Source organism: Cylas formicarius, unplaced genomic scaffold (genome assembly GCF_029955315.1).
Source record: "Cylas formicarius isolate icCylForm1 unplaced genomic scaffold, icCylForm1.1 PGA_scaffold_4__25_contigs__length_36172078, whole genome shotgun sequence".
NCBI lineage: Eukaryota > Metazoa > Arthropoda > Insecta > Coleoptera > Brentidae > Cylas > Cylas formicarius.
The window spans coordinates 198,046-211,962 of record NW_026844334.1 but is presented as its reverse complement, the minus strand read 5'-3'; the positions used below and the strand labels follow the sequence as shown (position 1 = coordinate 211,962).

The window sequence follows — 13,917 nt, the reverse complement described above, 5'->3', positions numbered from 1 at the left end:
ACGCGCGTATCTAAGCATTCTTTTGCCGCAAATAACGTCTTAAAACAATAAAAACAAACGAAATTTCGCCTCAGAATCGATGCGTTAAGTTATCTTAACGAATAAAACCGGCAGACAAAAGAGACCGAAATTGAAAATTCCGGTTTTTTTTTTAACATTTTCGGAATTATTCGGAATTGGGCAATTAGGCGGCGAATTTAAACCCCTTGTACCGTGCGTTCAATTTATATTGATAACATTTTAATTGACTGTAACTTTGGGTTATATAGAGAATGACGGAACTATGGATTGGCCAGGCAACATCCCCGACTTAACTTTAATGGATTTTTTCTTTTGGGGACACATAAAAAATCACCTACCTAGTTTGGGCTGACAACTGTTCAAGTCACATTGCTGGTTTAACACCAACGAACTCTTTTTGAATGTTCAAAAAACAAGCGTATTGATATTCAAATGTCCACAAAACAAAAAAGATCTTTCTGTAAATGTCTGGTCTGAACTGAGGTGGCTTTTACTTGATGAAAATCCATTTTTAAAAATAAATGAGAACTAAAAGTTCAGATTTTCACGAAATACACGAAACAAATACCGTTTCTCCATAAAAAAAATTAGAGTCTACTAGACTGTCCCCAGACCTAAAGAGCAGTAGTAATGTAAACATTTTTAAATCCAAATTGAAGTTTTTCCTCCTAGAAAACTGTTTTTTATAATTTAAATCAATATTTTGCCTATTAATGTTTTTCATCACTGTATTGTTGTGCTCTGTCATATATATCTATATTGACCTACTTGACGAAATCCATACTTTATATATATTATTATTATTACTAAATACAAGTCAACGTACTGACCGCATAGCCTCTCTCAGGGGTGATGCCTTCCACTTAAGTCGATTTTATCGGGTCGCAATCTAAGAAATAAAACGCCATCGTTACGATCGATTTTTTTATTGTTTTGAAAACAACGTACAACGTTCCCTAACAAAAATAGTTTGTTTTTATTGCCATGCGACGCATAAAAATATGCGAGTTTGAACTCGCGAAGGCTTCGTGTCCGTCCGGTACCCTATCTAATCGCGTTTGTAAAAAAAAAAACGATTTTTGGAAACGAGCGGAAGTGAGAGAAAACAAAAAAGTGACGTCCGGGTCCATCACGGAGGTCGTGAAACGACAGGAAAGTAAATCTACGGGCGTAATAAAAAATGTCAAAAGATCTGCAGGGGCCTGAACAGGCCCGTGTAGCCGGTCAGCCTGGCTCTGAGCGCGGGCAGGAGCAGCGCGCAGACTGTTACGTCGCTGAGCAGGTTGGCTAGTTCGCAGGTCAAGATGTACATCTTGTCGCCCTTGGGGCTCAGCGACTTGTGGAGCGAGATCTTGCGCAGGCCTGCAGCTCTCGGCAGGTACCTGTAGATCATCCTCGCCCCTGGGCCAAAAATAAAAAATCGAAATGCCAAAAAAGAATTCAAAAATTAAAAAAAAATACTTCGCGTTATTTTATTGCTCCTAATTTAAAGAGTCTAAATGCGGGTCCAGACTTCTACTTCTCTCACAAGTCTGAGTAACTGCAAGTTTGGGGCACTTATTATATTTTTGAAAATATTGCGCGGAATGTCGCGAACACCCTGTACAATACTTAAAAATCTTAAATACAAAAGTTTTGGCTGTCTATATGCGCTATATCGTCATGTAAAAGAAACTGACATCTAAAACAGATTTTAAATTACTCTATATTTTTGAAAAAATGTCAAGAATAAAAGCTTATGGAGCCCTCTTCTGGTTCAAGAATTTTTTCGGTCTTGTAAAGGGTTGATGAAAAATGGTTTTTTTTTGTAGACCCCTGCACACGCGATTTTTAATTTTTTTGAAATACTTCCCGACCACAAAGCCCCCCCGATTTTCCATCACAGCACAAAACTGCTGATACTTATCGTGTTTCATAGCAATATTAAAAAAAAAACAGTCGAAAGTCGCAAAAAAAATTATACAAGTAATAATAAATTATAAGAGTAAGTAGTAATTATCCCATGTTTTATACTTTTTCAATTACGGCTAATAATTTCCCCATAAAAACGGCAATTTTCCGGGTCTTTTCGATTTTTTGCCCATAATCGACACAGTCTGTACATAATTGGAAAAATGTCGATTTTCGAGAAAATATTTTTTATAGGCAATGACGTCATTTCAAGAAATAATTGATTTTATATTCATGAGAAAGTGACTAAGTCCGAATTTCCTTCGAATAGAAAAATAATAATAGGTATACGACTATAATAAAACAATGCTTAAGTTATTTTGACTATTGCAGTGGATTAACCAAAACCTATTCGATATGTATTTCCACTAAACTAAAATTACAAGAAATAATTGAATTTTATATTTGTTCATCAATCCTCAAATATTAATAGCTTAAAACTGTTTTCTTGTATACCGCTAGTATATCCATCCATTTTATTTGATTGTTCGCTTTTTTGAAAAAGGCTGGCACTTACCGGTCCAGTAGAGCCAGTTGCGTTCCAGCTTCTCTTTGTCGTCGCCCTCGAACACTTTGTAGACGGATATCATGTAGCCGGTAGAGGGCGCGTGCGTTTTCGTCAAAGGCACTCCCACCTCGTGGATGGGCGGTCTGCGACAAAACGAGTGTCAGCTCGCACGACCTCGCGATTTAACTCCCTGCTCACCTGCAAATGGAAGCTACTTCCGTGTACAAGTCCAGCGTGTGGGCCGCCGTGTATCTGGAATTATTTGCGACTCAATCACTGATGTTAAGTTAACAGAAACAGGCACCTTTCATCAAGGGCAAAGCCAAATGGACCAAAAATGCTTTTACAACCGACCAGGTGATTAACTTTGCCTACTGCTTATTACTCCAAAACCGCAGACCCTTACCCGTAACCATTCCAGAACCGTCCTAGGAATTTATCCACCTACACTAACAAGCGGGATATAAGTATGTTTTCGATCTTTTTCGCTAGTACAAATTAATAAACAAATTATTACGTAAAATACTTAAAACGTCAAAGCAAGAAATGCACTATATTTTTGGTCGTATTATACCCGTTATTAATATATGGAAGTGTGTATTGTTTAAAAGAACCTTCTCCAAGTCAACAAGGTGTTAGATACGGGTCTTTTGTGAGCGACAACGTGTCTATATATCGCTGCTTATATATCGTTTGAAGGGTGCGGAGTTGATTGATTCCCAAATTGTTTTGGTTAATTGGGGGTTTCTATGGATTGCCGGATTTTTCTTTGGTAGAAGAATCGATTATTATTGTTTATTTTATTCGTACTCTTAAGGCTCTTTCATGCTCTTTTCCTTCCTCTCTCTCCAATATGATTTTCATAACCATTTAAATTCTAGACACCCTCACATACATTCAATACAATCAAATCGATCAAAATTGAAAGAAGATCGGACTTAAAAATGTCACATCATCATATGGTCCAAACATCATCGGTTATTCTCTTGTTTACTAACTAAACTAACTAACTAACTAAACAACGCCAAGATAAGACGCGACGTCCCAATGGATGTTTTTATTTGCCAAAATCCAACGTGACCGCCCCATGGGCGAGCGGCCAAAAGTACTTTACCCAATCGCACGCAATGACTGCGCACAATGGTGGCCAATGCAAGAAAGAAACTATTAAAAAAAGCATTTAAGAGGCGACACTGCAAGTACAATGAAATAAAAGCAAATCTTTTTTACGTTTTTAATTCGTAGCCCACAATATTTACTAGTAAGTCAAATAACGTCAAAACAAGGGGTGCAAAAATCCCAATGGACGTTTTTATTTGTGTAAACCAAAGCGAGAAGCAAAGACTTCCTCTTTTTTATTGATAAAAAGCGGCCAAAAGTACTCTGCCGAATCGTACCCAATGACAGTGTACAATGGTGCCAACCCACGAAAGAAACTATTTTAAAAAAACATTTAAGAGGCGAACGTTCAAGTAGAAGGAAATAAAAACAAATCTTTTTAATTTTTTTAATTCACAGCCCCCAACATTTACTAGTAACGAGGTGCAAAAAGTCAAAATGAATGTTTTTATTTAATAGCTCATATATACGAAGCTGGCAAAAAAAATTATTTATAAAAAAACATTTAATAGGCGACAGTTTAAGTACAATGAACTAAAAGCAAATCTTTTTTATGTTTTGAATCCATCGCCCACGATATTTACTAGTAAGTCAAATAACGTCATTAAGAGGTGCAAAAAGTCCTAATGGACGTTATTTCCGTACACCAACGCGAGAAGCAAAGACTTCCTTGTTATTATCGATAAAATGGAGAAAGCGTGATGGGCGAGGGACCAAAAGCGATCCGCCCAATCGCACGTATGTCACTGTACTATGCTCCCCAAGCATCAAAGGAACCGTAGAGTCCAGGCAGTTCGACCGCAGCCGACGAATAAGACCGGCCCTGCCGCGCGAAAGTCACGTGACTCTAATAGATCCAGGAATTTCAGTTAGTCCGGCTGCGGTCTGGGAAAACACGCATGTTTATGTAGGTTACCGGCGTATTAAATTGTTTAAAACTCGGTTTTTTAATTGTTTTCTTTGCATTTGTGATAAAAACCAAGTACCAGAAAGTACAAAGAACAATGCGTACATGCCGCAATGTTGTTGTGTTTTTGGGTGTCGGTCAAAGTACTAATCCGAAGAAACGGGACTCGTTTCCACTTTCAGTTCACCATATTAAAGGAAATCTTTAGGAAACCATTTTATTGCAATCCTAGATCTATTAGGGTCACGTGACCACCAATACCGGCAATACGCGCCCAGGCAGCTATTTTTCGTCGGCTGCGGGGCAGATCGGCTGTGTTATTACGTCATAACACAGACTAGCTGCGACATACGGATCGTTTTTGATTATGTTAGTATTCGTGACGTGACGTGACTGGAGTATACTAACCTGGTTGCTCGCGGATCGAATTTGGTCAGGCTGGCGGTACGCAGGTTATTGTAAAACATCACGGGATTGGTTTGCGAGGTGTTTATCACATAGTAAGATATGAACGGGAACTCGGCTGAAAGCGGAATGTCGGTTAGAAACTCGCGAAAGGCTGTGACGCGCAAATCGCTTACCATTTTTCTCCATGTTGGCGAGTAGCATGCCGGTAACGGCCGTTTTGGCGAGCGCAACTTCGTTGACGAGCTCGCCGGCCGTAACGCGCTGCTTGAACAGCGGCTGGATCAGCGGCGACTCGAGGATCGGGTCGATCGGTTCCAGGGGGCTCATCAGGTGACACAGGACGCACAGCTTCGGGTCGGGTACTTCCATCACGTGCAGGTTGTTGCCCTGGCCCGTCGCGCGGTCCCCTTTGCCCTCGGCCAGCGTCTTCCCCCATTAATTAATTAATTGAACCAGAAATATAGTGCTTTTGCGAAATGAAGGCGTATACTTAGACCAGAAATATAGCGCTTTTGCTACCTTAACGAGTTTACTTTAACCAGAAATATAGTGCTTTCGCGACTGGAAAGCGTATACTTGCACCAGAAATATAGTGCTTTTACAACCGACAACGTATTCACTTTGCCTGCTGTTTATTACTCCAAAGCCACAGCCATACCGTAACCATTATCTACCTACACTAACAAGCGCGATATAAGTAGGTTTTCGATGTTTATCGCCGAGCATTTCTTGAAACATGTACATAAAAAAATTAGTACAAACGAACAATCTGTTATGTTCCATTTCATTCCATTTCTACATAGTCCTTTAATTATTCCCCTTTTATAGGTGCATGATTCACGTAAAACATCTTGGCAACACCGCCGTCAGCTGAAACTGACGTGGCCATTATTGGCATGTTTTTTTTCTGTGCTTGGATTGAAAAATGACAATTAGATCTTTTTTTGACAGGGTTTCGAAATACTGCTTCGTAAAATCATCTATCAGTAAAATAAACTTCGCAGTGTGACATTTTATGTGATCTCACTGTGGTTTATTATGTGAGTTTTCGGGCACGGTTGTTTGTTCATAAAGGTTAGTTATATCCTATAGCGTTTTATTGACTGTGTTTACATGGTAAACTCAAATAGAATTGAAATGACATTTGACAGTGACTGATCATTAAAGTAAAACAAGACATCGTCGAAAGTAAATTTAAAAAAAGGTGAACCTAAATAAACGTGATTCGGTATCGACGTTTCCCCCGTTTTTCGGGGCCGACAAAAGTTTTAAAAATTAAACCCAGCGCTGACGCGAAGGCAAACAGAAACCCGCAAACGCGTTTTTTTCTCACTGCTAATGGCCGCGGATGCCAGGGTCGTTCGGCCAAAACATTGTCCACTCTCTTCTTTTTTTTACGTAAGTAAAACTTAAGAATAAAAAGGCGTAAGTTTTACCGGCATAGGGACTCCGGCGGGCAGAAACCTATCCAGACTATGAACCGGGATAATGAAGCAGTCCCTCTCGAGTCCGGACAGCGTCTTGGCTAATTCGGGACTCCGGCCCCTGTTGAAGCTGACCTGTCTGTTGGGGATCGGCTTGGGTGAATGATGCGGCATCCATTTAAGGCTGACCGAGGGACTCCGCACCACCAGCGGCTGCGGCAGGTCCGATTCCGTCATGGCCGGAGATATGGTACTCGATGGGACCAGGGGTTCCCCGCCAGCTCCCGTCATGGGTCCGCAGCGAGGCTCTAGAAGGACAGTCGTCACTGTGAGTTATGTATGTGCGTGTGAGGAGCCCCAAAGAATTACTCTGCTAGCGCAACGTTGCCAAATCTCTCCTCTTCTGCCAGTGACATTGGTGATGGCAGACCGCTAACCTCAAAATGATCTAGAATCTAGGTTTTTCTAAATAAAACGAGAAAAATCTTGTTTCGCGTTTTGTATTGGAGAAATTTGAAATGCTGATAGCTTGCAAAATTTGTTATAATGTTCAGAAACCACAAGAACATGGAAAGGGGTATTCTTTTCAATTCCGAAAGATGAAAAAATAATTTATCTTAACTAAGGTAATGCTTATTTAGGGAAGATATGAAGCATGAAGCCAAACCAGGAAAAGGGCCATCAAGAGTCAAGGTTCTTGTAAAATTGGTAATTGGACCAGTCAAATATATCTAATACAGACACCAGAAGAAGATGAGTTTGGTGAATGTACGAAAATATGACATTCATTCAAGCATTAATTAAGGTTTTATTGTCATTTTTCGGTATATATAGTAGCAGGTAGTTTGTAAATTATTACATTTGATAAAGACACGGTGTTGTCGAAACAATTGTCGTGTGAATATCTAAACTTTTAGCGCTTATTTATTTTGAGAAATGAAGTACAGCACGTATATTGAAATAAGACGTGGTTAACGCTTTAGATGTCATTGGGGACTAGTTACATTTTTTATCTGTGCCTTTCACCTCGAATGTGACGATGCGGTCGCGAGATGGCGGCTCCGACTCACGTTTCCCAAATTCCGCTGTCCGTTACGCCAGCGCGACGGTCAATATTTATAAAAATAAATGCGAGGGGACCGTTTCGAGAACAAAGCATATACCTACGCGAAAAATAAACGTCGGGTCGCTATTTTTGGCACAAAACAAAAGTCTGGCGGTGGCGGTGGGGGGGAGTACGTTGCGTACCTGGTCAAACCGGACGGCCGAACAAACGAAACATCGGACGAAGGAAGACGACGCTACGTCGCCGTGGCGGATACGCGACTTCTGCCAGGCGACGACGACGTCTTCCAGAAACGGGCGTCGCGACGTCACCCATGACGTGTCGCGAGTTATTTTTGAACGGCCTCCGGGATGTTTTGAAATAGAAAATCGCGGATGAAACGTTTGACGTGAAAAATTCGAACCGATCGGGTTCGGGTTTAATCAGAATCGCTTTGTTTGGAATGCTCCACTCTCCATTGTCAAAAGTCACAGAAGAATGGTGAAAACGCGGTGTTCTGTGCTGGTGTCTTCCTTTCTGATTCCCGGCCGCACGCCCTAGACACACAACAAATGTTCCCAGAACATTCAACCAGGTCTGAGCAATTTTTTTCCAAAAATGTAGAACATTGAAATTAGATAAGGTGTGATGAAGTGTCCTCCACCTTGAAGGGTACACGCCTCAGCTTTTTGTCTCATATTCCGCGCACTCTTAGAGGTATACATCCAGTGATTTTCAGCTACAGTGTTAGCTCAGGTGCGATAATCAAGACTTAATATTTTTTTAAACAATGATAAATAACTACAAAGATTTCAATAATACATCCCTTAGTTTACGCACTTTCTATTCGCGTTTCACAATTACTTAGGCAAGAAATAAGAACGGTAATGATTCTCTGCCTGCTGTCGTATTAATAATATTGTTTTTATTTTATTTGATTTGATTGTAAGAATAATTTTTATTTTAAAAGAAATGGGTGACGTCTGGGTCTGCCAAAATAGCCTTTTAGCCCGCCACTTTTCTATTTGAAAAAAAAATGGTACCCTAAGTAATGTCTCTTGATACCTGGTACATGTGTGCCAAATTTCATTAAAATAATTGAAGTGGTATTGCAGTTATTAAAAAAATACGTTTTATTTGTGTTCGTATGAGGTTTTCATTTTAAAATAAAATAATTATTGGCATTGAATTAGAAAATCTAGTGGCCATATGGTACCAATTCCCTCTCCCTCTATCTTCCTCTGTCGGCCTCGCCACCAATTGCTGATTACTTGTTGGGCGATCGGCCTATTTCGATTTGAAGAGGAAGAATTGGTTTCGCCTTTTGACCTCAGTATTTTGACCGGATGATCCTAGCAATGTGACCAATAGAAGTAAAAGAAGAAGAAGAACCTCACTACTCATGGTATTTTTTTTTTTTTGGAAGGTGTAGCACTCGTTACATGAACGAACTCCGTTCTCAGGAATTCGGCGCTAAAACTATCCGTGGCTTTTTGTCAGCTTGTAATTTAAGCTTATAAGTTTTGGCCTTGCATCATTGCTATTCATGCTGAGGGTTTTTTTTTTTCTATTGTATAGCTCTTCCTAGCAGCAGTCCCTTTTAGTTAAGGCATCCTCTCAGGTTTTTGGAAGTGAGAGTGAGAAAATGGCCGAATGATTGCGGTATTCTTAGCCAATAGTAGTGAAAAACAAAAAAAAAACTCAAAACTGTGTCGTCGGACGACGAGTGGTCCGAACAAAGAATGATTTATAGTGTTCAAGTGTATAAGATATAAGATAGATACGTGACCACGGGTTGCAAGTGTTTTAATCGAGTTAAGCGGCTTTAGCTCAGTAGCGGGGGTAGGTATTAGTTAATATTAGGAAGCGGCACTTCAAACCTGTGCGTGGGTATTCACACGTTTTTGAGTCACCTGGTGTTGCGGTCGAACCTGCAAAAAGGGGACGTTCGTGAGGTCTCGGAACACCAAACACAGACGCTCGGGGTTAAGGTTTACGTATTAGAAGAGCGTGCTAAACTACGGGAACGTAGGTCGACTACTGATTACAACGTTCGATAATAGTTAGTTACTACCTAATATAGGGGGCGCTTCGTTTTTATGCCAAAAAGAGAAACGTTATTTCCTATTTGTGACGTAATCTGTGAGTAATTAAGACGTCAAGATACGCCGCCTGGCGGTCAAACGTGAAATCATTTTGTAGTAGGTTGAGGTTATCGATGTTTCAATCCAAAGTTTTTTCCTTGTCGTTTACAAAGTTCAAGTCGTTAATGCTGCGTACGTACACGGGTGAAAATACATTCGGATCGAGAATTGAGCTTTCCTTTGTCTCTATCTGCAGGGTGTTTCACGGTAACCAAAACTAACCGACTTCAAAGAAAACCGATTTCGCCGAATCCGAAGAAACAGAGAACTACGCAGCGGTTCGGCCTTAGTTAAATAATTTATAATAATAATAAATAATAATTTGAGTAATAAAAAAAGGTAAGTAAGTAACCTGGCAGAAATAAGTTTTAATCGATTTAAACTTAATCTTTCAAACAACATATATTTTTTTATCTGATCGGTAGCTTCTAAAACGAAAATGAAATTGAAGTCGAAAATTCAAAAAAAAAAACATGTCGATTGAAGTGAACGTTAAATTGTCGATTTCGATCGAAAGGACCGACGCCGAAAAGAGCAAGACAAAGTTCGTTTGAATTATAATACCCCATATTTAATTATAAACCCTGTTTGAATATATGTAGGCGCGACGCAGATTGGGACGGACTATACCTGTATAGGGGACGCACCCAGAGAAATTTTAGATGTTATTATTCAACCAAGGTTCGCCCTTGTGACGTATGTGAGTCTCAGTGTGACGTATGTCATCCCGCACCTTACCGTCTTGGTCGTCGGGCGCGTAGCTACACCTGGGTGGACTGAAAAACAGGTGAGTCCTGTAGTGGTGCTCCTCGATCGGCGTGTAGCCCTGATCCCGGGTGCACCGTTTGTTGGCGTGCCTCCCCGCTCCGCTTTTGGTCCCCTTGCCCGGCATCGCGCCCGACTTTTGCTCCCTGAAGTTCTTCCTGAACATCAGATTCATGGCGACGGCGGACGTCCCGAATCGATCGAGTAAAACACCGAATCAATCGACCTACTGAATAATTTAATTATGTGTCGCGATCGGCACGCGATATACAGGGCGTTCGCCGCATCCGGGGACTTTTTGCGCCTCTTATTTACACTTAATGCGATTGTCTCCTCAAATTGCTGTGGGCGTTATTTTTAGGTCTCGCAACTTTTATTATAGCTCAAGAATACATCCCCGCCATCTTTCTGCACAGACCGACAACTTAAGAACGTAAAATACAATTGTAACTGACTGCCTACTGAAGATTGTCCTCGACTGTGGAAAACCTCTCTGTACCCACAAAGCCATCAATGTTATTGACCCACCAGCTCGGCGCTACTTTCTTATACTTCGACCAGAAATATAGTGCTTTTACAACCGACTCCGCCAAAACTTTTAACACAAATTGATGAGCGTGATGTTAAGAGAGCTGGCGAAATTAATTAATATACAGGGTGGTTTAGAACTGATGTGAGAGTACCTTTATTTTTAAAGGTTATTATGAGTAAAGACGAATGTAAATGATGTGAATTATGTTTTTTTTCTAAATTTAAAGGTAGGTAGTGTAAACTACAGTTTTATTTCTTTTTATATGCGCTTTCAACTCAGACCAAATCATCTCAATCGGGTTAAATATACAAGATTTCAAGTCCGTTTTGTTGTGTTATCTAATCGATTTTATAGTCATTATTAATAATTTAATTTATATAATTCCAGAAGATGTTTTATATAAATCACAAAATTGCAAACAATTTGTTTAGCATCGGAAGACAGATGGATCGGTTTTTTATATGCTGAGGTAGTTCGTCTTCTAAATTGTCATTAGGTTCGACTACCATCCCCACTTCGTCATCAATTTCTGCGTTATTTTCAATATCTTCTTCTAACAGGAGTACATCTGCTTCATTCCACGGTCTCCACATTTTAAAGTGTTAAAAAACAAGAACCAATTAAATTATACTTATTCGAAAACCAATGCTTAATCAAATTTAAAACAGTATATTTTTTAAAACAGTCTAGTTACGACGAAAGTCTGCGGTAAAGGTACAGTAAAATACTTAAAACGTCAAAGCTATAAATGCACTATATTTTTGGCCGTACCATACCATTCAGGTTGGTCGATCCTAGAAACGCGACCCATACCCCTGTCCATCTCGATGACCTTTGATCCTGTTGATTCACCAGCTCATTTTCAATTGTATGGCATTTTTCGATTATATTTAGTTATTGTTCTTTTCGGGAATAAATTCTTAGCCGTAAATAAAAGGTCAAAAGATGGTACAATTGAATTTAAATAGTATCATAAACTGTATCGAGGGCTACAAATATCCTTTTACAGTTTTCTCCCATCGTACAGGGTGCGAGAGACATTTAAGCAAACATCATTGAAAATCGCTATTATTGGTACAAATTTTTATATTTCAACCGAGTTTGTCCCGTTTAAATAACCAAAGAAACCAGCTCTTAGTCTATCATTTCAACGAAATGGAAAGGGCAAAAACTAAAAACGTTGAACCGGAAACAACGTCGAGAAAATTAGGTTTTAACCCACTAATAACGTATAATGCGGCGAAAGAGTGACATTTCATAGGAGGGTGCAAAAAGTCACTAATAACACACGCGGTAGCGGCAAAAAGCATGTTTCGAAAGTAATTTAACTTCGATATTCGACAAGAACGGTGACAGTTTTGCGTGTGGCGGATGCGCCGGGCATTTTATTTACTGTTACCGAACATATATCTATCTGGTCGAATGACATTTCGGCTTTTCGTATGAGATTCCTTCGTTCAAAAACTGAAAACAACCAAAGCTGACGAAAATGGCGGACATTGAAATGTATAAAATACGTGTCGTATCCTTTCGCAGGGCGTACTCACCGCCGACGTAAAAAACCGGGACAAACTGCCGATATATAACAAACTAAGTGCACTTCATGTTACGACCGTCGAAATTTACGCGCGTCTAGGCGAGTTTCCCGACGAAACCGTCGCTTAATTATCGACGCCGTTACGACATATCGCGAGCGTCTGGGGTAGCGCCGCGACGCTTTCTGGCGTCGGTATTCGCGCCAAGGTGACGCGACGGATTCGCGATTCATTGCCCGTTTTCGTTTCGACAACGTTCGATCCGGTTACCGAATTTTGCCGAAAGAGGCGCGCGGCGTCGCGACGTTGCCCCCTTTAACGACATTTCCGGGCGTTTTAAGTCTTGTGTCTGCCAGGATGACCCAAAAAGCTTGCAAAATACCAAATTTTTCTTTTCGTTTTTTCCGCAGCATTAAACAAGCAGGCTTTGAACTATCTACAATTAAATTGCGGGATAAACGCATTCAGGATAACCGCAAACATCATACCCTTTTTCAATGGATGAACTTGCGAGAAAATGCAGCAGGATTACAACAAATTTAGATGTATTTCATAATTTGTTACTTTCGTATGATCTAAAAATCGGAAATTTACGCAAAATTAAAGCTTTAAATAAAATTTGCTAGAGTCTTTCAAACAAAATATTAAAATTTTGAGGGAATCAGACAAACGTGGCAAATCTGATTAAGCGTTGATTTAAAATTAAATTTGTTATATCATTATTACTATTAAATTAAAGTTGATACTGGGTAGTTTTATTTTGAAATATTGGGTTTCTACAAAAACGGTGATATTTTGCTACATTTTTCTTATCCACAGAATAAATTTTAGACACCGCAGGTACTCAGGTAATTTTACAAATTTTATTTCTCATTAGTTTGATCTTTACTTGCTGTATCACATGATTTCCGGCAAAAAACAGGCCTTTTTAAAACTTTTGGGTCATCCTAGCTTATTGTGCGGCGCGTTCTAATTTTCCGGGGTGATCATATTTTTGTCCAACTTTTAAAAAGTTAACGTCGTACAGGGTTGAAACTTACTAGGCAGGTGGAGCTCGACGAGGCGATCATTTTTCATCAAATAAAGTTTTCTCTATCTCGTAGGGGGGCGGCGCTAGGGGGTGGGAAATTCAAAGTGAGCGTATGGGGTTGAAACTTGGTAGGCGGTTAGAGCTGGACGGGGCGATCATTTTTCGTCAAATAGAGTTTTCTCTATCTGGAAAGGGGTGGCACTAGGGTGTGGGAAATTCAACTGGGCGTAAGGTGTTGAAACTTGGTAGGCGGATAGAGCTCGACGAGGCGATCATTTTTAGTCAAATAAAGTTTCCTCTAATTCGCAAGAGGACGGCGCTAGAGGGTGGGAAATTGAAAGTGGTCGTCATTGTAATGGTCGTCATAGGCGTAGTCATCGTTATCGTTCGTTATCATCGTTTTCATCTTAATCGTCATCGACTCACCGTCATCGTCGACATTGTTATCGTAATCGTCATCATCGATGTCATCGCCATGCTCGTCATCGTCGTTATCATCTTCGTGGTCGTCAACGTAATGGTCAATCAT

The 13,917-nt window shown here is 40.1% G+C and overlaps 1 protein-coding gene across 7 annotated transcripts; it reads right to left on the bottom strand.

The window, feature by feature from the left end:
• Positions 1-940: 940 nt before the first annotated feature.
• On the bottom strand, positions 941-12,516 carry LOC132700313 (uncharacterized). 7 transcript variants are annotated; one of them, XM_060667530.1, is made up of 10 exons: positions 12,341-12,477; positions 12,223-12,287; positions 10,265-10,520; positions 9,296-9,313; positions 6,350-6,645; positions 5,087-5,339; positions 4,914-5,028; positions 2,678-2,731; positions 2,489-2,622; positions 1,052-1,422 (listed from the first exon to the last, which is right to left on the bottom strand). In XM_060667530.1, the coding sequence occupies exons 3-10, from the start codon at positions 10,464-10,466 to the stop codon at positions 1,205-1,207; spliced, it is 1,290 nt and encodes a 429-aa protein (XP_060523513.1). In that variant the 5' UTR covers positions 10,467-10,520; positions 12,223-12,287; positions 12,341-12,477; the 3' UTR covers positions 1,052-1,204. The 7 variants fall into 7 exon arrangements, with proteins under 7 accessions (XP_060523515.1, XP_060523513.1, XP_060523510.1 ...); XM_060667527.1 differs by lacking the exon at positions 12,223-12,287 and having other exon boundaries at positions 12,371-12,516; XM_060667529.1 differs by lacking the exon at positions 12,223-12,287 and having other exon boundaries at positions 10,265-10,517; positions 12,371-12,515.
• Between the last annotated feature and the right edge of the window lie 1,401 nt (positions 12,517-13,917).

What these genes read in the sequence shown, in the direction of transcription:
- LOC132700313 (XM_060667527.1), bottom strand. Translation starts at nt 10,466, where the DNA reads ATGAATCTGATGTTCAGGAAGAACTTCAGGGAGCAAAAGTCGGGCGCG. An exon ending in CCGCCGGAGTCCCTATGCCG is followed by an intron (nt 5,340 to 6,349) that starts GTAAAACTTACG and finishes TAATGGGGGAAG; the next exon opens with ACGCTGGCCGAGGGCAAAGG. An exon ending in GAAGTAGCTTCCATTTGCAG is followed by an intron (nt 2,623 to 2,677) that starts GTGAGCAGGGAG and finishes GTTTTGTCGCAG; the next exon opens with ACCGCCCATCCACGAGGTGG.